Raw genomic sequence first — 21,016 nt, forward strand, 5'->3', positions numbered from 1 at the left:
GCTAGACTCTGTCTCAAGAAAGAAAAGAAACGAGAGGCCGGGCGCGGTGGCTCAAGGCTGTAATCCCAGCGCTTTGGGAGGCCGAGATGGGCAGATCACGAGGTCAGGAGATTGAGACCATGCTGGCTAACACGGTGAAACCCCGTCTCTACTAAAAAATACAAAAAATTAGCCGGGTGAGGTGGCAGGCGCCTGTAGTCCCAGCTACTCGGGAGGCTGAGGCAGGAGAATGGCGTGAACCCAGGAGGCAGAGCTTGCAGTGAGCTGAGATCCGGCCACTGCACTCCAGCCTGGGCGACAGAGCGAGACTCCGTGTCAAAAAAAAAAAAAGGAAACAGAGAAAGAGAGAGAGGAAGGAAGGAAGGAAGAAGAGAGGGAGGGAGGGAGGGAAGGGAGGAACAGAGGGAAGGAGGGAGGGAAGGAAGGAAGGGAGGAAGGGAGGAAGGGAGGAAGGAAGGAAGAGAGGGAGGGAGGGAGGGAGGGAAGGAAGGAAGGAAGGAAGGAAGGAAGGAAGGAAGGAAGGAAGGAAGGAAGGAAGGAAGGAAGGAAGGAAACAAGGAAACAAACCAGGATGTGAATGTTTTTAGAGCAAGAAGGGCACATAAATTACCCCTTCCAACCTAGCGCATGGCATTTTGTCCAGCAAATAGAGAGCTTGATTTAGTCACCTATTTGCTAAACTTCCAACAGTGATGTTTAGCACAAACCAGACTCCTTGCCACAATGCACAGGGCTGTGCACGACCTGCCCCATCCCCTCCTTGCCTTCCCCTCCTCCCTCTCTTCCTCTCCTCACTCTGCTTCAGCCACAGGGACCTTGTCACTCACTGTTCCTCCAATGCACTAGGCATGGACTTGCCCCAGGGCCTTTGCACAAACTGTGCCTCTGCCTGGGACACCTTCCCCTAGATCTCCCCAGGGCCAGTTCCATCTTATTCTTCAGGGCTGCACTGAACATGCCATTTTTTTTTTTTTTTTTTTTTGAGACAGAGTCTCACTGTCGCCCAGGTTGGAGTGCAGTGGCGTGATCTCAGTTCGCTGCAACCTCTGCCTCCTGGGTTCAAGTAATCCTCCTGCCTCAGCCTCCCTAGTACTGGGATTACAGGCACGTGCTGCCATGCCCGGCTAATTTTTGTATTTTTAGTAGAGATGGGGTTTCACCATGTTGGCCAGGCTGGTCTTGAACTCTTGACCTCAGGTGATCCACCCACCTCGGCCTCCCAAAGTGCTGGCATTACAAATGTGAGCCACCACACCTGGCCTAACATGTCATCCACTAAAGGGGAACTTTGTCTGGGCACAGTGGCTCACACCTGTAAACCCAGCACTTTGGGAGGCTGAGGCAGATGGATCATTTGAGCCCAGGAGTTTGAGACCATACTGGCCAACACAGTGAGACCCCATCTCTATAAAAAAACAAAATTAGCCAGATGTGGTGGTGCACGCCTGTAGTCCTAGCTACTTGGGAGGCTGAGGTGGGAGGATCACTTGAACCCAGGAGTTGGAGGCTGCAGTGAGCTATGACCGTGCCACTGCACTCCAGCCTGGGTGATAGAGTGAGACCCTGTCCCCCACCACCACCAAAAAAAGAAGCAGGGCTCCTCTCTCTTGGTGGGGGGTGGAGGGGAGGTCAGAGACAGCCTCTCAGCTACCTGGGCTGATTCACAAATATCGAACATTCACGAAAATGTCAATACAGTGACCTAGAGCCAGAGGGGAAGAGCGAGGGTGCGAGAGGAGAGTTCCAGGCAGAGGGGTCAGCAGGTGCAAAGGCTCTAAGCAGGGACCAGTTTGGCTCCATAAATATTTGTTGACTCAATGAACGATAGAAGATTCTAGAGAGAATTGATTGCACAGAATCGGCCATGGGGACTCAGAGGCGGAGTCCAAGCTGGTCTCGGAGGGGGCTGGGGGCCGGAGGTTGGCAGGTGGGGTGAAGGATGGGAGCTGCTGGCAGGAAAACTGACTTCAGTGAAGATCTGGGCTGGTCCTCTTGGTTTGTTTCTGTCCAGGGAGTGGACGGGACCCATGTAAGGGCCCTGGGCTATCCCAGAACCCATCTAGGAATTCTGAAGAGAAAAGGTTCCGTTAACTGGCCGGGTGCGGTGGCTCACGCCTGTAATCCCCACACTTTGGGAGACCGAGGTGGGCCGATCACGAGGACAGGAGTTCAAGACCAGCCTGGCCAACATGGTGAAACCCCGTTTCTACTAAAAATACAAAAGTTAGCCGGTCGTGGTGGCCGGGACCTGTAGTCCCAGCTACTCGGGAGGCGGAGGCAGGAGAATCACCTGAACCCAAGAGGCGGAGGTTGCGGTGAGCCGAGATGAGATGGTGCCACTGCACTCCAGCTTGGGCCACAGAGCGAGACTCCGTCTCAAAAAAGAAAGAAAAAAAGAAAAAGTCCTCGTAAGTGGGGGAGAGGTCACGGCAGAGCTGAGGTACCCCAGACTTCGACCTTTGCCCACTGAGGGCTGGAAAACCACAAAACACCCAGATAACGGTCTTCCCTCCCCTGCCCCCGCCTGTCCCCGTGTCACTGGCTCTCAACCCTGTCTCTCCACGCTGTCCACCAATCAGCACCTGGAGGCGGGCTGGGAGCTGCCCAGGGCTGCTTCTGCATCTTTTGGGAGTGGTGACAGAGCCACAGAGGGCTGTGAGCTTGCCCGGCCCCGGGTAACGCTGGCGGTGGGTGGGCCTCCAGCTTGGAGCAGAGACCCCCCCCAGGCATCTGCAGACAGAGCTGGATGGACCCATGAATATGGATTTAGCTGCTGGAAAGGTGAGCCCTGCTAGGTCCTGAGCGAGACTGGGAGTCTAGGCTGGGAAAGCCTCCCCAAGCTGCTAGAGCTGCGAGGAACCCCATCTCCACCCCCATTGTACAGATGGGAAGACTGAGGCCCAGAGAAAGGATGCAATGAGCAAAACTGTGTGTCTTTGCCCTGGGGTTGCCCTTGTCTTTCTTCCAAGTGCCCCTGCCTCCCAGGAGTGGGCACTTGGGGAGGCTGTGAAGGCCTGAGAGGCAAGCGGCATCTCTAGCTAGGGCCTCTCCCCAGCACTTTTTATTTTATTTTATTTTATTTTTATTTTTATTTTTTGAGATGGAGTCTCCCTGTCACCCAGGCTAGAGTGCAATGGCATGATCTCAGCTCACTGCAAGCTCCACCTCCCGGGTTCACACGATTCTCCTGCCTCAGCCTCCCAAGTAGCTGGGAGTACAGGTGTGCACCACCGCGCCCGGCTAATTTTTGTACTTTTCATAGAGACAGGGTTTCACCATGTTGACCAGGCTGGTCTCAAACTCCTGACCTCAGGTGATCTGCCCACCTCGGCTTCTCAAAGTGCTGGGATTACAGGCGTGAGCCACCGTGCCTGGCATACTTTTTTGTTTTTTGAAACAAGGTCTTGCTCTATGACCCAGGTTGGAGTGCAGTGGGGCGGCCATAGCTCACTGCAGCCTCAACCTCGTGGGTTCAAGGGATCCTCCTACCTCAGCCTCCCCAGTGGCTGGGATGACAAGTGTGTGCCACCACAGCCAGCTAATTTTTTAAAATTATTTTTAGTAGGGATAGGGGTCTGCTCTCTATCTTGCACAGGCTGGTCTTGAACTCCTGGGCTCAAGTGATCCTCCTGCCCTAGCCTCCCAAAGTGCTGAGATTACAGGTGTGAGCCACCACATCCAGCCTCTCCAGCACTTTAAGAGAAATTGGCTCTCACACTGTGGAATTCTATCAACCTCAAAGTCCAGATTTGGAAGGGGAGTCCCAGCGAGGGGCAGTGGCTGGCCCAACCTGGAGGCAGAGCGGCCACTGAACTCGAGCTGGAAGGAGCCGCAGTTGTGCGCACATGGGAGGTGGGGAGGAGAGGGGCTATGTGTGACCCTCTCACCTGTTCCTCGCACCCCAGATGGCTTGTTCTGCCTGCCCCATGGACCCCATCGACAGCTTTGAGCTCCTGGATCTCCTGTTTGACCGGCAGGACGGCATCCTGAGACACGTGGAGCTGGGTGACGACTGGGGCCACGTCAAGGACCAGGTGAGGAGCCCACTGCAGTTGCCCCGGGGCCACAGAGCTCCAGGCGGTCCCACTGAGGCCCTGCGAAGGTCTTAGACCTGCCAGAGCCCAGCCAGAGCTCTGCTCGGCTCTACAGTGCACTAATGGGTCACGGTGCGTGATTTTAGCCAAGCACATCATTTTGCAGGTAGCATCAGCTCCTTCTCACGGGTGGGAAGTGGAGGCCCAGAGCAGGGTGGAAACTCATCCAAAGTCACACAGCAATTTGAAGTTAGGTTCAAACTCAAACTTGGGGCACCTCCCTGGCTGGGTTCAGTTCTCTTCTTCCTCTCCCTCCTCTCCTTCCTTTCTCTCTTTCTTTTTTATCTTTCTTTTCTCTCTCTCTGTCCTTCCTTCCTTCATGTTTTTTTCTTTCTTTTCTCTCTCTCCTTCCTTCCTTCTTCCTTTTTTCCTTCCTTCCTCTCTTTCTTTTTTCCTTCTTTTCTCTCTCCTTCCTTCCTTCCTTCTTTCATTCCTTTCTCTCCCTTTCTTTTACTCTCTTCCTTTTTCTTTTTTTCGAGATAGAGTTTATCTCTTGTTCCCTGGGCTGGAGTGCAATGGCGCGATCTTGGCTCACTGCAACCTCCACTTCCCAGGTTCAAGCGATTCTCCTACCTTCAACCTACCGAGTAGCTGGGATTACAGGCACCTGCCACCACGCCCGGCTAATTTTTTGTATTTTTAGTAGAGATGGGGTTTCACCATGTTGGCCAGGCTGGTCTCGAACTCCTGACCTCTCAGGTGATCTGCCTGCCTAGGCCTCCCAAAGTGTGGGGATTACAGGGGTGAGCCACTGCACCCGACCCTTTTCTCTCTTTCTTTCTCTCTCTCTCTCTTTTTTCTTTCTTTCTCTCTCTCTCTCTCCCCCTCTCCCTCCCTTCCTTCCTCTCTCTCTCTCCCTCTCCCTCTCTCTCTCTCCCCCTCTTTCCCTTCCTCCCTTCCTTCCTGTCTCTCTCTCTTTCCCTCTCTCTGTCTCTCTCTCCCCCTCCCTCCCTTCCTACCTTCCTTCCTCTCTCTCTCTCTTTCTTTCTTAGACAGAGTTTCACTCTTGTTTTGCCCAGACTAGAGTGCAGTGGCACAATCTCGGCTCACCACAACCCCTGCCTCCCAGGTTCAAGCGATTCTCCTGCCTCAGCTTCCCGAGTAGCTGGGATTACAGGCATGCGCCACCACACCTGGCTAATTTTGTATTTTTAGTAGAGACAGGGTTTCTCCATGTTGGTCAGGTTGTTCTCAAACTCCCGACCTCAGGTAATCTGCCTGCCTTGGCCTCCCAAATTGCTGGGATTACAGGCGTGAACCACCGTGCCTGGCCCTTTTGTTCTTTTTTTTTTTTTTTTTTTTTTTTTTTTTTTTTTTTTGAGATGGAGTCTTGCTCTGTCACCTGGGGTGGAATGCGGTGGTGTGATCTCGGCTCACTGCAGCCTCCGTCTTATAGGTTCAAGCGATTCTCCTTCCTCAGACTCCCAAGTAGCTGGGACTACAGACACCCACCACCACGCCCAGCTAATTTTTGTATTTTTAGTAGAAATGGGGTTTCATCATGTTGGCCAGGCTGATCTTGAACTCCTGGCCTCAAGTGATCCACCCTCCTCAGCCTCCCAAAGTGCTGGGATTATAGGCAGGAGCCACTGTACCTGGCCCTGGCTGGGTTTTTTTACGCTATGTTACTGTGTTTGAGCCTCAACAGCCCCGGGAGGAAGAAGCATTAATTCCATCTTGGAGAAAGGAAGGACACCGAAGGCCCAAAGAGGGTCACTGGTTTGCCTGGGGCCAGACAGCAATCTAGAAAGAGTGTGCACCTCGTAATTCCTATCCCTCCCTGTCCACCCCGGCAGGTCCAGCCAAACCCTGACCCTGACGACTTCCTCAGCTCCATCCTGGGCTCCGGAGACTCACTGCCCAGCTCCCCGCTCTGGTCCCCCGAAGGCAGTGACAGTGGCATCTCTGAAGGCCTCCCGTCCGACCCCCAGGACACCCCTCCACGCAGCGGACCGGCCACCTCCCCAGCCGGCTGCCATCCTGCCCAGCCTGGCAAGGGGCCCTGCCTCTCCTATCATCCTGGCAACTCTTGCCCCGCCACACCCCCAGGGCCAGTGGTCCAAGTGCCTGAAGCTTCTGTGACCATAGACCTGGGTGAGTTCTGTTGTATGTCTGCCCACCGCCCTCACCTTGTTCCAGGGCCCTTCTTGTACGTGACGAAATGGAGGCCCAGAGAGGGTTGGCATCTTGTCCAAGGTCACACAACAATTTGGAGTTGGGCCTAAACTCAAACTCAGGACACGTGTCTCCCTTGGCTAGGTGCTTCCATGTTTTCACGTGGATGCTACTGGGAGCCCATTTTCCAGATCGTGAGACTGAGTCTCATCGGGCTGAGCAATGAGATAAAACCACAGAGCTAGGATGCAACCCCGGCGGGTGGCTCAGGCACCAGGCATGGCTCTGACACGCACAGCCCAAAGTCAGGATCTTGCCTTCTACGTGTCTACCCCATGCCTGGTTCCTAGTAGATTTTTTTATTTTTCTTTTTTTTGAGACAGAGTCTCACTCTGTCACCCAGGCCGGAGTAAAGTGGTATAATCTCTGCTCACTGCAACCTCCGCCTTCCGGGTTCAAGCAATTCACCTGCCTCAGCCTCCTGAGTAGCTGGGATTACAAGCATGTGCCACCATGCCCAGTTAATTTTTATTTTTATTTATTTATTTATTTATTTTATTTATTTATTTTTTGAGACGGAGTCTCGCTCTGTTGCCCAGGCTGGAGTGCAGTGGCGTGATCCTGGCTCACTGCAAGCTCCGCCTCCCGGGTTCACGCCATTCTCCTGCCTCAGCCTCCCGAGTAGCTGGGACTACAGGTGCCCGTCACCACGCCCAGCTAATTTTTTGTATTTTTAGTAGAGATGGGGTTTCACCGTGTTAGCCAGGATGGTCTCGATCTCCTGACCTCGTGATCCGCCCGCCTTGGTCTCCCAAAGTGCTGGGATTACAGGTGTGAGCCACTGCGCCCAGCCTAATTTTTATTTTTTAGTAGAGATGAGGTTTCACCATGTTGGTCAGGCTTGTCTCAAACTCCTGAGCTCAGGTGATCCGCCTGCCTCAGCCTCCCAAAGTCCTGGGATTACAGGTGTGAGCCATGGTGCCCGGCCTGTAGATGCTCCATAAAAGTGCGTGAGGTTACGGGGTCCCAGGTTCCAGGGCGCACCTCCTAGACGTGGGGAACAGCAGATCAGTAATGATTTACTCTGTTGATTAAGCAGTCCCGGCAGGCCAAGCAGAGTCCTGGCTGGAGATACCTGGCCTCCGGGTGGCCTTTGTCCCTTGTGCCTTGCTATGAGCTCTTCTTGGTCCCACTGGAGAGTCGACAAAACTGAGGCTCAGGCCAGGTGTGGTGACTCACGCCTGTAATCCCAGCACTTTGTGAGGCTGAGGCAGGCGGATCACTTGAGGTTAGGACTTCACCAACATGGTGAAACCCCGTCTCTACTAAAATACAAAAATTAGCCGGGCATGGTGGGGGGCACCTGTAGTACCAGCTACTTGGGAGGCTGAGGCAGGAGAATCGCCTGAACCCGGGAGGCAGAGGTTGCGGTGAGCCGAGATCATGGCACTGCACTCCATCCTGGGTGACAGAGCCAGATTCTGTCTCAAAACAAAAAACAAACAAACAAAATAACCAGCTGGGCACAGTGGTTCACACCTGTAATCCCAGCACTTTGGGAGTCCAAAGTGGGCGGATCACAAGGTCAAGAGATCGAGACCATCCTGGCCAACATGGTGAAACCTCTGTCTCTACTAAAAATACAAAAATTAGCTGGGTGTGGTGGCGGGCGCCTGTAATCCCAGCTACTCGGGAGGCTGAGGCAGGAGAATCACTTGAACCCAGGAGGCAGAGGTTGTGGTGAGCCAAGATTGCACCACTGCATTCCAGCCTGGCGACACAGCGAGATTCTGTCTCAAAAAAAAAAAAAAAAAAAACAAAAAAAAAAACAACTCTGAGGCTCAGAGAGGTGAAGTCAGTTACTCAAGGTCACACAGCCCTGCCCAACCAGGATGAGAACCAAAGGTTATCTGACCCGAAGTTTGTGTGCTCAGACAGCATGCCTACTGCATGCCGGGTACCAGGAGGGGACAACCAGAGGTGAATCAGACCTCATCCCTGCCCCTCGGGTGAGATAACGCCTGGCGGGCTGCAAATCTAACCTGTAATTCTGTGTGATAACAGCCACTCCCTTTTGAATCAGCTGGTGTCTCCTGACAATGTCCTGTGTCTTCCTCAGCCTTGTGGGACAGACAGAATCAAGCCCTGTTGAATTTGGGTCCCCATCTTTTTTTTTTTTTGAGATGGAATCTCGCTGTGTCATCCAGGCTGGAGTGCAGTGCCACAATCTCAGCTCACTGTAACGTCCACCACCTGGGTTCAAGTGATTCTACTGCCTCAGCCTCCCGAGCAGCTGGGATTACAGGTGCACGCCACCAGGCCCAGCTAATTTTTGTATTTTTAATAGAGATGGGGTTTCACCATGTTGGCCAGGCTGGTCTTGAACTTCTAACCTCAGATGATCCTCCTGCCTCGGCCTCCCAAAGTGCTGGGAATACAGGCGTGAGCCACCATGCCTGGCTGGGTTCCGGTCTTATAGCAGAGGGGAGACTGAACCACTAGTGAGGGCTGCCTCCTTCAACCCAGGCCATGGGAACTCCAAGCTCTGGCAAAAGTCCTACGAATGTTGAGATGAAGCATGGGAGACTTGGTGGAGGAGGTGGTTAGAGGCTGGAAGCTCAGGACTCCTCCCATCTCACACTCTCCCTGTTTCCGTCCCCAACTGCCCTGGTCAGAAATGTGGAGTCCAGGAGGAAGGACCTATGCTGAGAAACAGGCTGACCCGGTGCACGTGCCCCCACGATGCAATCTCACCGTGAAAGACCTCCTCCTTTCGGGCAGCAGCGGGGACCTGGTGAGCACCCCCACACCCTCCCACGGGGCGTTGGATCTGGGAAGGCTGCTCGGGTTCGAGGAACCTAAATATCCCCATTTCAGAGACTGGAAAACTGAGTCACAGAAAGGCATGGAATTTGCCCACAGTTAGAGAACATTCCAGTCCTGGGTTCACTGTCGCCTGGGCTGGGGCGTCTTCCTCTGTAGTATTTAGCAGTAACAACAGCAACAACGAAAAAAGCTAAAACTGGCCGAGTGTGGTGGTTCACACCTATAATCCCAGCACTTTGGGAGGCCAAGGCAGGCAGATCGCTTGAGCTCAGGAGTTTGAGATCAGCCTGGGCAACATGGTGAAACCCCATCTATAGAAAAAATACAAAAATGAGCCTGGCATGGTGGCACATGCCTGTGGTCCCAGCTACTTGGGAGGCAGAGGTGGGAGGATCGCTTGAGCCCAGGAGGTCAAAGCTGCAGCGAGCTGTGATTGCACCACTGCACTCCAGCCTGGCCAACAGAGCAAGACTGTCTCAACAACGACAACAAAAGGAACAAAGCTAAAACTGAGGATGCACCTGCTATATGCCAAGCACTCTTCTAAATGCTTTATTTATCATCTTAAAAAATTTTTTTTGAGACACGATCTCACTCTGTTGCCCAGGCTGGAGTGCAGCGGCACAATCCTAGCTCATAGCAGCCTCAAACTCCTGGCCTCAGGCAATCCTCCTGCCTCAGACTCCCAAGTAGCTGGGACTACAGGCGTGCACCACCACACCCAGCTAATTTTTCTTGTCTTTTTTTTTTTTTGTTGAGACAGAGTTCTCTCTTGTTACTCAGGCTGGAGTGCATGGTGCAATCTTGGCTCACTGCAACCTCCCTCCGCCTCCCAGGTTCAAGCGATTCTCTGGCTCAGCCTCCCAAGTAACTGAGATTACAGGCATGCGACATCAGGTCCAGCTAATTTTGTTTTTCTTTTTTTGTTTTTGTTTTTGTTTTTTTTTTTTTTTTGAGATAGAGTCTTTCTCTGTCACCTAGGCTGGAGTGCAGTGGCGCATCTCGGTTCACTGCAAGCTCCGCCTCCCGGGTTCACACCATTCTCCTGCCTCAGCCTCCTCGGCAGCTGGGACTATAGGCGCACGCTGCCACGCCCGGCTAATTTTTTTGTATTTTTAGTAGAGACGGGGTTTCACCGTGTTAGCCGGGAAGGTCTCGATCTCCTGACCTTGTGATCCACCAGCCTCGGCCTCCCAAAGTGCTGGAATTACAGGCGTGAGCCACTGTGCCCGGCCTAATTTTGTATTTTTTAGTAGAGATGAGGTTTGAGGTTTCACCATGTTGGTCAGGCTGGTCTCAAACTCCTGACCTCAGGTGACCCACCTGCCTCAGCCTCCCAAAGTGCTGGGATTACAGCAGGCATGAGCCACTACGCCCAGTTTAGACCCAGCTAATTTTTCTTTTAATTTTTTTCTGTAGATATGGGTCTTGCTATGTTTCCCAGGTTGGTCTTGAACTCCTAGCCTCAGGTGATCCTCCTGCCTTGGCGTCCCACAGTGCTGGATTATAGGCATGAGCTACTGCACCCCGCCTGTAATCCCAGCACTTTGGGAGGCTGAAGTGGACAGACTGCTTGAGACCAGCCTGGGCAACATAGTGAAACCCCATCTCTACAAAAAAATTCAAAAATTAGCCAAGCATGGTGGCACGCCCTGTGGTCCCAGCTACTCGGGGAAGCTGAGGCTGGAGAATCGCTTGAGCCTAGGAGGCGGAGGTTGCAGTGAGCCAAGATAGCACCACTGCACTCCAGCCCAGGCGAAGTAGCAAGACCCTGTTTCAAAAATAATAATAGTCATAATAAAATTAAAAGAAGAAACCTCTCAAAAGGGCCGGGCGCGGTAGCTCACACCTGTAATCCTGGCACTTTGGGAGGCCGAGGCGGGCAGATCACGAGGTCAGGAGATCGAGACCATCTTGGCTAACACGGTGAAACCCTGTCTCTACTAGAGATACAAAAAATTAGCCAGGTGTGGTGGCGGGCGCCTGTAGTCCCAGCTACTCGGGAGGCTGAGGCAGGAGAATGGCGTGAACCTGGGAGGTGGAGGTTGCAGTGAGCCAAGATCGCGCAACTGCACTGCAGCCTGGGTGACAGAGCAAGACTCCGTCTCAAAAATAAAAAAACAACAAAAAACGCCATTTTGTGCATGAGGATATCTGTAGGACTGATTTCTGAAAGTAGAATGGCCAAGTCAAAGGACTGTGTGTTGGTTATTTTGAGTCCTGGTGCCAAGGGAGATTGTGGGGTGATAGTTTTTGTTGCTGTTGTTTTGAGACGGAGTTGCTGTTGCCCAGGCTGGATCTCGGCTCACTGCAACCTCCACCTCCCAGGTTCAAGCAATTCTCCTGCCTTAGCCTCCCAGATAGCTGGGATTACAGGCGCCTGCAACCACACCCGGCTGACTTTTTGTGTTTTTAGTAGAGACAGGGTTTCACCATATTGGCTAGGCTGGTCTCGAACTGCTGACCTAAAGTGATCCACCTGCCTTGGCCTCCCAAAGTGCTGGGACTACAGATGTGAGCCACCTTTTTTTTTTTTGAGATGGAGTCTTACTCTGTCTCCCAGGCTGGAGGGCAGTGGCGTGATCTTGGTTCACTGGAACCCCCGCTTCCCAGATTCAAGCAATTCTCCTGCCTCAGCCTCCCGAGTAGCTGGGATTACAGGTGCCCGCCACCAGGCCCAGCTATTTATTTATTTATTGAGACAGAGTCTCACTCTGTCACTAGGGCTGGAGTGCAGTGTCACGATCTCGGCTCACTGCAACCTCTGCCTTCCGGGTTCAAGCAATTCTCCTGCCTCAGCCTCCCAAGTAGCTGGGACTACAGGCACACGCCACTACGCCTGGCTCACTTTTTGTATTTTTAGTTGAGACGGGGTTTCACCATGTTTCACCGTGTTGGCCAGGCTGGTCTCAAACTCCTGACCTCGTGATCCACCCACCTCAGCCTCCCGAGTAGCTGGGATGACAGGTGTGAGCCACCGTGCCCAGCCTGGGGAGATAGTGTTTTCAATCTGATGACTCTTTCATTTCCTGAAGGTGGTTGGTGTCCCTGCACCCGCCGTCATTCCTCTGCTTTCTTCCGTAGCAACAGCATCACCTGGGGGTCTCCCACCTCCTGAGACCTGGGGCTGAGCACTGTCAGGAGCTGGTGCTCACTGAGGATGAGAAGAAACTGCTGGCTAAAGAAGGCATCACCCTGCCCACTCAGCTGCCCCTCACTAAAGTGAGTCTGGGGGGACTTCCAGCCCCGGGTCTATCTCCCCTTCGTGCACTTACCTGCGTGTGTGTCCCACATTTACTTATTTATTTACAGTCTTTCTGTGTCACCGAGGCTGGGGTGCAGTGGCACAATTTCAGCTCACTGCTACCTCTGCCTCCCAGGTTCCAGCGATTCTCCTGCCTCAGCCTCCTGAGTAGCTGGGACTACAGTCGCCCGCCACCTCGCCCGGATAATTTTTGTATTTTTAGTAGAGATGGGGTTTCACCATGTTGGCCAGGCTGGTCTTGAACTCCTGACCTCATGTGATCCTCCCGCCTTGGTCTCCCAAAGTTCTGGGCTTACAGGCATGAGCCAGTGCGCTGGCTATGTGTCTCACCTTTAGAATACCCGTACTAGAATGCTACGGTGTGTGTCACCAGATCCAAAACAATCAGCCAGAAACTCCATTGTAAATTCAACTCGGAGGTTAATTATCAACATCCAGGAATGAATGGCGGACTCCAGGTGGCAGCAATTTGGGTGCAGCAAACTGCTTTTTTGGAGATAGGGTCTTGCTGTGTCTGGCTGGAGTGCAGTGGTGCCATCATAGCTCACTTCAGCCTTGACCTCCTGAGCTCAACAGATCCTCCCGCCTCAGCCTCTCAAGTAGCTGAGATGACAGGTGCACGCCACTACACTTGGCTAATTTAAACTGTGTGTGTGTGTGTGTGTGTGTGTGTGTGTAGAAACGGAGTCTTGTTATGTTGCCCAGGCTGGGCTGGAACTCCTGGGCTCAAGTGATTCTCCGATCTTGGTCTCCCAAAGTGTTGCGATTACAGGCGTGATCTATCATGCCTGGCCCTGCAGACATGTTTTGATTTGACTGTACTGCATTTTATACATTTTTTAATTGCTTGACAATGTTTTTTCTGACCGGTAGATTTTAAATGAGAACTCAGTGACTCGAGGCCGGGCATGGTGGCACCTGTAAGGTGCTTCTCAGCCTCCCAGCTTCTCAGGAGGCTGAGGCAGGAGAATCTCCCTTGAACCCAAGAGGCAGAGGTTGCAGTGAGCCGAGAGGGTGCCACTGCACTCTAGCCTGGGTGACAAGAGCAAAACTCTATCTCAAAAACAAAAACAAAACAAAACAAAAAATCAAAAACATAAACAAAACAAAACCCAGAAAACCAACTCAATGACTTGAATGGCCTCTGTTCCATATTCTGAAACCTCCATAGGCACCAGTCAATGGCTGGGTAGCTGCTTGGGCTCTAGCTAACCACAGTCCCTACTCAGCCTGCTCCACTCTCAATGCCTGAGTTTGATATTCTCATCTGTTTTTTTTTTTTTCCTTTGAGACAGGGTCTTACTCTGTCGCCCAGGCTGGAGTGCAGTGACATGATCTTGGCTCACTGCAGCTCCCTGTCTGGAGTTCAAGTGATTCTCCCACCTCAGCCTCACTAGTAGCTGGGACTACAGGTGTACCCCATTATGCCTAGCTAATTTTTTTTGTTTTTTTTTCTGAGACGGAGTTTCGCTCTTGTTGCCCAGGCTTGAGTACGGTGGCGCGATCTCGTCTCACTACAACCTCTGCTTCCCAGGTTCAAGCAATTCTCCTGCCTCAGCCTCCCAAGTGTCTGGGATTACAGGCGCCTGCTACCATGTCCAGCTAATTTTTTGTATTTTTAGTAGAGACAGGGTTTCTCCATGTTGGTCAGGCTGGTCTTGAACTCCCCACCTTAGGTAATCCGCCTCCCTCAGCCTCCCAAAGTGCTGGGTTTATAGGCGTGAGCCACCGTGCCCAGCCTCTTTTTTTTTTTTTGAGACAGTCTCGCTCTGTTGCCCAGGTTGGAGTATAGTGGCGTGATCTCGGCTCACTGCAACCTCTGCCTCCCAGGTTCAAGCGATTCTCCTGCCTCAGCCTCCTAAGTAGCTGGGATTACAGGCGTGTGCAACCACACCCAGCTAATTTTTTTTTTTTTTCGTAGTAGAGATGGAGTTTCACCATGTTGTCCAGGATGATCTCAATCTCTTGACCTTGTGATCTGCCTGCCTCAACCTCCCAAAGTGCTGGGATTACAGGCATGAGCCACTGCACTCAGCATTTTTTTTTTTTTTCCGTAGAGACAGGATCCTGCTATGTTGCCCAGGCTGGTCTCAAATTCCTGGCCTCAAGCAATCCTCTAGGGTTGGCCTACCAAAGTGTTAGGATTATAGGTGTGAGCTACCATGTCCCATCTGTTTCTGTTTCTGTTGTTGTTGTTGTTTGTTTTGAGATAGGATCTCACTTTGTTGCCCAGGCTGGACTGCAGTGGTGTAATCTGCAGTTAGTAGCTCCTGGTCTCAAGGGATCCTCCTGCCTCAGCCTCCCAAGTAGCTGGGACTACAGTCATGTACCACCACACCCAGCTACTTTTGTTTTTGTTGTTTTGTTTTAGTAGAGACAGGATCTTTACTAAATGTTGCCCAGGCTAGTCTTGAACTCCTGGACTTAAGCGATTCTCTTGCCTTGGCCTCCCGAAATGCTGGGATTACAGCACTGTGAGCCACCGCGCCCAGCCTGACATTCCCATTTGAAGACACTTACTGGCCGGGCGCAGTGACTCACGCCTGTAATCCTAGCTCTTTGGGAGGCAAAGACGGGTGGACCACCTGAGGTCGGGAGTTTGAGACCAGCCTGGCCAATATGGTGAAACCCTGTCTCTACTAAAAATAGGCATGGTGGTAGGGGCCTGTAATCCCAGCTACTCGGGAAGCTGGGGTGGGAGAGTCACTTGAACCCAGGGGGTGGAGGTTGCAGTGAGGTTGACATCTCACCACTGCACTCCAGCCTGGGCGACAAGAGTGAAACAAGAAAGAGAGAAAGAGAGAGAGAGATTGAGGGAGGGAGGGAAGGAGGGAAAAAGGGAAGGAAGGAAGGAAGGAAGGAAGGAAAGAAAGAAAGAAAAGGAAAGAAAGGAAAGCAAAGAAAGAAGAAAAAGCATGTATCAATTAGTCTTGAAACATTTCCTGTCTCCAGGGAAAGGTACTGTTTCCAGAGATGGCCCCAAGGTGACACAGTGGTACCCGTGCCCAAAGTCCGGTGGGCAGTTGCCCATTTTACAGTATTGGGAGCTGGGAAGAGACCCTCAGACCCAGGCGCCTCCCAGAGACTCTGTGAGGGTGTGCGCAAAGCGTAGCTTCGAGTTATTAGGAATCTGCCTGTGGATCCTCGGGGATGTCTCATATGGAAAGAGGATGGGGTGAAGTTGTGGGGTAAAGGTTAGGTGAAGTGGGGTCAGGACAGTGGGGACTGTCCCACTGTCCCCAAAGTGAAGGCTTTAATTATTTTATTTTATTTTTATTTATTTATTCATTTATTTATTTATTGAGATGGAGTTTCGCTCTTGTTGCCCAGGCTAGATTGCAATGGCACAATCTTGGCTCCGCCTCCCACGTTCACACCATTCGCCTCCCACGTTCACACCATTCTCCTGCCTCAGCCTCCCGAGTAGCTGAGATTACAGGCACCTGCCACCGCGCCTGGCTAATTTTTGTATTTTTAGTAGAGACAGGGTTTCACCATGTTGGCCAGGCTGGTCTCGAACTCCTGACCTCAGGTGATCCGCCCGCCTCGGCCTCCCAAAGTGCTGGGATTACAGGCGAGAGCCACTGCCCCCGGCCTCCAAGTGGGGACTTGCTGTCCTGACATCCTCCTCCTCTCCATTTCACTTGGCAGTACGAGGAGCGAGTGCTGAAAAAAATCCGCCGGAAAATCCGGAACAAGCAGTCGGCCCAAGAAAGCAGGAAGAAGAAAAAGGAATACATAGACGGCCTGGAAACTCGGTGGGTAGTGCTGGACCCAGACTCTACACTCGGGGAGGGAACTGAGGCCCAGAGAGAAGGAGACGTGGCTAAGACCACACAGCTTAGGGTCTGACAAAATTGGAGGTGATTCTCCTCTCTGGAAGAGATCATGCTTCTTACTGATTGCAGGGATGGGAAGATGCCTAGAGACGGTGTAGGACAAGGGTTTGGGAGACCCTTTGCCCCCTGGAAGGTGTGCGGAGAAAGGACAGTGTGACCCATCCTATTCTGACCCTCTGCCTGAAGATAGACACTTCCTTCCTTTTCTTGTGTGTGGCAGAGTCTCACTCTGTCACCCAGGCTGGAGTGCAGCGGTGCGATCTCGGCTCACTGCAACCTCCACCTCCCGGGTTCAAGCAATTCCCCTGCCTCAGCCTCTCCGGTAGCTGGGATTACAGGCACCCGCCACCATGCCCAGCTAATTTTTTTTGTATTTTTGGTAGAGATGGGGTTTCACCGTGTTGCCCAGGCTAGTCTCGAACTCCTGACCTCAGGTGATCTGGCCGCTTCAGCCTCCTAAAGTGCTGGGACTACAGGTGTGAGCCACTGCACCTGGTCTGTCCCCTTTCTTTCTTTCTTTTTTTTTTTTTTTTTGAGACGGAGTCTCGCTCTGTCACCCAGGCTGGAGTGCGGTGGCGCAATCTGGGCTCACTGCAAGCTCCGCCTCGCGGGTTCACGTATTCTCCTGCCTCAGCCTCCCGAGTAGTTGGGACTACAGGCACCCGCCACTGCGCCTGGCTAATTTTTTGTATTTTTAGTAGAGACAGGGTTTCACCGTGATCTCCATCTCCTGACCTCGTGATCTGCCCGCCTCGGCCTCCCAAAGTGCTGGGATTACAGGCGTGAGTCACCACGCCTGGCCCTGGTCTGTCCCCTTTCTTAAATGCAATCTGCTAAGCTTCTCATCATCTTTATCCAGGGTCATTCTCCCCACCACCCTATGTCCTGGGTAATTGTATCCCATTTCACAGACACAAAAACTGAGACCAGAGAGTGAAGTGGCTCAAGGTCATGGGTCGGTGGGGAGAGTTGAAACTTGAATCTCCTAGGATGTCCGGTTGTCCTGATATTTCATCTTCTGGAAACATCACTGCCTGAATCTAGGAGGCTCGGCGGGTTTTTGTTTGTTTTCGTTTTTTGTGACAGAGTTTCATTCTTATTGCCCGGGCTGGAGTGCAATGGTGTGATCTTGACTCACTGCTCGTCCACTTCCCGGATTCAAGCAATTCTCCTGCTTCAGCCTCCCAAGTAGCTGGGATTACAGGCGCCCACCACCAAACCTGGCTAATTTTGTATTTTTAGTAGAGATGGGGTTTCACCACGTTGGGCAGGCTGGTCTGGAACTCCTGACCTCAGGCGATCCGCCCGTCTCGGCCTCCCAAAGTGTTGGGATTACAGGTGTCAACCACTGCGCCCGGCTGGGGGCTCAGCTTTGAATGAAGCCACCTCCGTATTAATGCAGAAATGGGACCTAGGAACCAGGCCGATGTGGGTTCAAATCCCGGCCCCATCTGACCTGCCAAGTAACCTTGGATGACTGACTTCCCCTCTCTGGCCTTGGGTTCCCTGTTTGTAATGTGAGGCCTCCCGGGGAAGATGTCAGTGCAGCCGTCTGGTGACTGGCATATGCTGAATGTCAATGTGTCTTTCTCCTTTCAGGATGTCAGCTTGCACTGCTCAGAATCAGGAGTTACAGAGGAAAGTCTTGCATCTCGAGAAGCAAAACCTGTGAGTCTGGGTCCTGCTGGGGCAGAGGACAAGGGAAGCAGCCCCAGAGTCCCTTGCAGGAAAAGCAGAGAACCCATGTGATGGCAGAATGACATAGGAAATAAGAGTTTCACCTATGGGTCAGGTGCGGTGGCTCACACCTGTAATCCCAGCACTCTGGGAGGCCAAGGCAGGTGGATCACCTGAGGTCAGGAGCTTGAGACCAGCCTGGCCAACATGGTGAAACACCGTCTCTACTAAAAATACAAAAAATTAGCCGGACATGGTGGCAGGCACCTGTAATCCCAGCTACTCGGGAGGCTGAGGCAGGAGAATCGCTTGAACTCGGGAGGCGGAGGTTGCCATGAGCCGAGATCACACCACTGCACTCCAGCCTGGGCGACAGTGCAAGGCTCTGTCTCAAAAATAAATAAATAAGCCGGGCGCAGTGGCTCACGCCTGTAACCCCAGCACTTTGGGAGGCTGAGGCGGGCGGATCACAAGGTCAGGAGATCAAGACCATGCTGGCTAACACAGTGAAACCTGGTGTCTACTAAAAATACAAAAAAATTAGCCGGGTGTGGTGGTGGACGCCTGTAGTCCCAGCTACTCGGGAGGCTGAGGAAGGAGAATGGTGTGAACCCAGGAGGCGGAGTTTGCAGTCAGCTGTGATCGTGCCACTGCACTCCAACCTGGGCAACAGAGCAAGACTCTGTCTCAAATAAAATAAAATAAGTAAAATAAAATAAATAAATAATAAAGAGCCGGAGGTCCTTGAAGCATGGATGGAATTTGGACTTTAGTGGGGCTGGGGGACCCCGGAAATGGACGAGAAGCAGGACCGAGGCCCTTTAGGGCTCAGCGGAGGCCTGCCTGTCTCTCTAAGGTCCCTCTTGGAGCAGCTGAAGAAACTCCAGGCCATTGTGGTGCAATCTACCAGCAAGTCAGCCCAGACAGGCACCTGCGTCGCGGTGAGTCCTGGTGCCCCCAGGAAAGCCGGGGACCTAGGCTTCAGCAGAGGGGCCCATAGGGAGGTGACAGTGAGTCCAAACTCTCCTCGTGCCACAACTCTAGTATGATCCAGTCTGGTCTTTGGGGCCTCAGTTTCCCTGCCTGTGGGATGGAGGTGCTTGTAGGGGAGGGGAGGGAGGGGGTGACCCTGCTGCTGTCTCCACCAGGTCCTGTTGCTGTCCTTTGCCCTCATCATCCTCCCCTCCATCAGCCCTTTTGGCCCCAACAAAGCCGAGAGTCCCGGGGACTTTGCACCTGTGCGAGGTAGGGGATCCCCACCTTTGAAACCCTCGTCTGGGCTCCCCAAGTCTCCGTCCTAGGCCTCTGGGGGAGGAGAAGAAGACCCCTGTGCCCCTGTTCCCTGAGGCTGGGGGCCAGGGAAAGGAGCATAGGACCCCACCTCCACCTTGTCCCCTGTGATGCCCCCCTTCCCCGATCAGTGTTCTCCAGAACTTTGCACAACGATGCTGCCTCCCGCGTGACCTCTGATGCTGTGCCGGGCTCCGAGGCCCCAGGACCCCAACCCGAGGCTGACACAACCCAAGAAGGGTCTCCAGGAAGCCCTGGGGCAGACTGGGACTTCCGGGACAGTGCGAACCTGACCAATTCGACGGAGGAGGTAGATAATGCCACCCTGATCCTGAGGAATGCAACAGAGGGGCTGGGCCAGGTCACCCTGCTGGACTGGGTGGCACCTGGGCCGAGCACTGGCTCAGGACGTGCAGGGCTGGAGGCGGCGGGAGACGAGCTGTGAGCCCCGCCAGGACTATGCTCCCAGGCCCCTCTGCCCAGGGGTGCCTTAGGGATACTGCGCTGGACAGCGACCCACCTGGGGATGGGACGTGAGGCCGAGACCCCAGCAGAGATGCCAGAATGGGGGAGGCACAGCTCAACAGCCACACACCCAGGGCCTGACTAGGGCCCACGCAGGAACTGACACTCAGACACATGGCAAAGAGAGAGCCACAGGACCCGGGAAATACACACAGAGCCAGGAGCAGAAGCAAAGAGCAAACACACATACAGCCTGAAACAGACCCGGACAGACAGACACAGCCTGAAACAGACCCAGACAGACAGACAGACACAGCCTGAAACAGACTCAGACAGACACAACCTGAAACAGACCCGGACAGACAGACCCAGCCTGAAACAGACCCAGACAGACAGACAGACACAGCCTGAAACAGACTCAGACAGATACAGCCTGAAACAGACCCAGACAGACAGACAGACACAGCCTGAAACAGACCCAGACAGACAGACAGACACAGCCTGAAACAGACCCAGACAGATACAGCCTGAAACAGACCCAGACAGACAGACAGACAGACACAGCCTGAAACAGACCCAGACAGACAGACACAGTCTGAAACAGACCCAGACGAACAGATAGACACAGCCTGAAACAGACCCAGACAGAGAGGCAGACACAGCCTGAAACAGACCCGGACAGACAGACAGACGCACACACACAACAGATGCCCAGCAACCGGCCTCCCTCGCACACTGGAAGGAGGCAGCCGCCGAGACTGCAGGGAGCCTGGCCCCGGAGCCCTGGGTGCGCCCTGGTCTTCGGAGCAGCCACGGCCCACAATCACCCCCCTTTTCTAAGACTGCCTGATCCGAAATAAAGTATTTTGACAGAACCTTGTTTTGCTATGGAGGCGGAGTCTGGGGCTCCTCGACTCCCCAGAAGGAGGGGCTGGGCCAGCCTGGGATGGGGGAGAGAGGTGTGGGCTCCACACCCCCGCCAGATGCCGGCGCTGGAGCTGCGGTGGAGAGGCGCCGGGCACGACTTCAGCACCTTGGAGAGCGGCAGCGGGCGGAGTGCGGGGAGGCAGTCGTGGCGCTTTCAAGGTGTCGCGCCGAGGTTGCGGGGAGGCAGCTGCCTTCCCGGGGATCTGCGCGGTCCACCCTGCTCGTTTTGCGGGTGAGGACACGGAGGCGTCGGAAGTGGAGGGACTGCCCAAGGTCACAGCTGGGGAAGGTGGAACCCGGCTGCGCCTGCGCTCTTCTGTGGGGTCGCCCCCCACTGAGGGCTGTGTGCGCCTGCCAGGCTGCAATCCCAGTTGGGCCCAAAGCACTGGAGGGGGCTCATAGCCTGGCGGCAAATGTTAAACAAACAAACAAAAAATGCACATAAGTGTATAACTACAAACTGAGTGCTTAGAAAATGCCAGCTACCATGTTGACTTCATCAGAAAACTGGCCTGATC

The 21,016-nt window shown here is 53.4% G+C and overlaps 1 protein-coding gene across 2 annotated transcripts; it reads left to right on the forward strand.

The window, feature by feature from the left end:
* Positions 1 to 2,623: 2,623 nt before the first annotated feature.
* LOC105487183 (cAMP responsive element binding protein 3 like 3) lies at positions 2,624 to 20,446 on the forward strand. Of its 2 annotated transcripts, XM_071086053.1 has the most exons (10): positions 2,624 to 2,781; positions 3,906 to 4,034; positions 5,891 to 6,188; positions 8,885 to 9,003; positions 12,120 to 12,257; positions 15,952 to 16,058; positions 17,739 to 17,807; positions 18,673 to 18,757; positions 18,965 to 19,061; positions 19,238 to 20,446. In XM_071086053.1, exons 1-10 carry the CDS (start codon positions 2,755 to 2,757, stop codon positions 19,549 to 19,551), a joined length of 1,383 nt encoding a protein of 460 aa, XP_070942154.1. In that variant the 5' UTR covers positions 2,624 to 2,754; the 3' UTR covers positions 19,552 to 20,446. The 2 variants fall into 2 exon arrangements, with proteins under 2 accessions (XP_070942154.1, XP_070942155.1); XM_071086054.1 differs by lacking the exon at positions 15,952 to 16,058 and having other exon boundaries at positions 19,238 to 19,409.
* The last annotated feature ends 570 nt before the right edge of the window (positions 20,447 to 21,016 follow it).

This window comes from Macaca nemestrina, chromosome 20 (assembly GCF_043159975.1).
Source record: "Macaca nemestrina isolate mMacNem1 chromosome 20, mMacNem.hap1, whole genome shotgun sequence".
NCBI classification, from domain to species: domain Eukaryota; kingdom Metazoa; phylum Chordata; class Mammalia; order Primates; family Cercopithecidae; genus Macaca; species Macaca nemestrina.

Coding starts and splice junctions, on each gene's coding strand:
- LOC105487183 (XM_071086053.1), top strand. CDS start 2,755: ATGAATATGGATTTAGCTGCTGGAAAG. Junction 17,808..18,672: donor CATCTCGAGAAGCAAAACCT/GTGAGTCTGGGT, acceptor TGTCTCTCTAAG/GTCCCTCTTGGAGCAGCTGA. Junction 18,758..18,964: donor AGACAGGCACCTGCGTCGCG/GTGAGTCCTGGT, acceptor TGTCTCCACCAG/GTCCTGTTGCTGTCCTTTGC.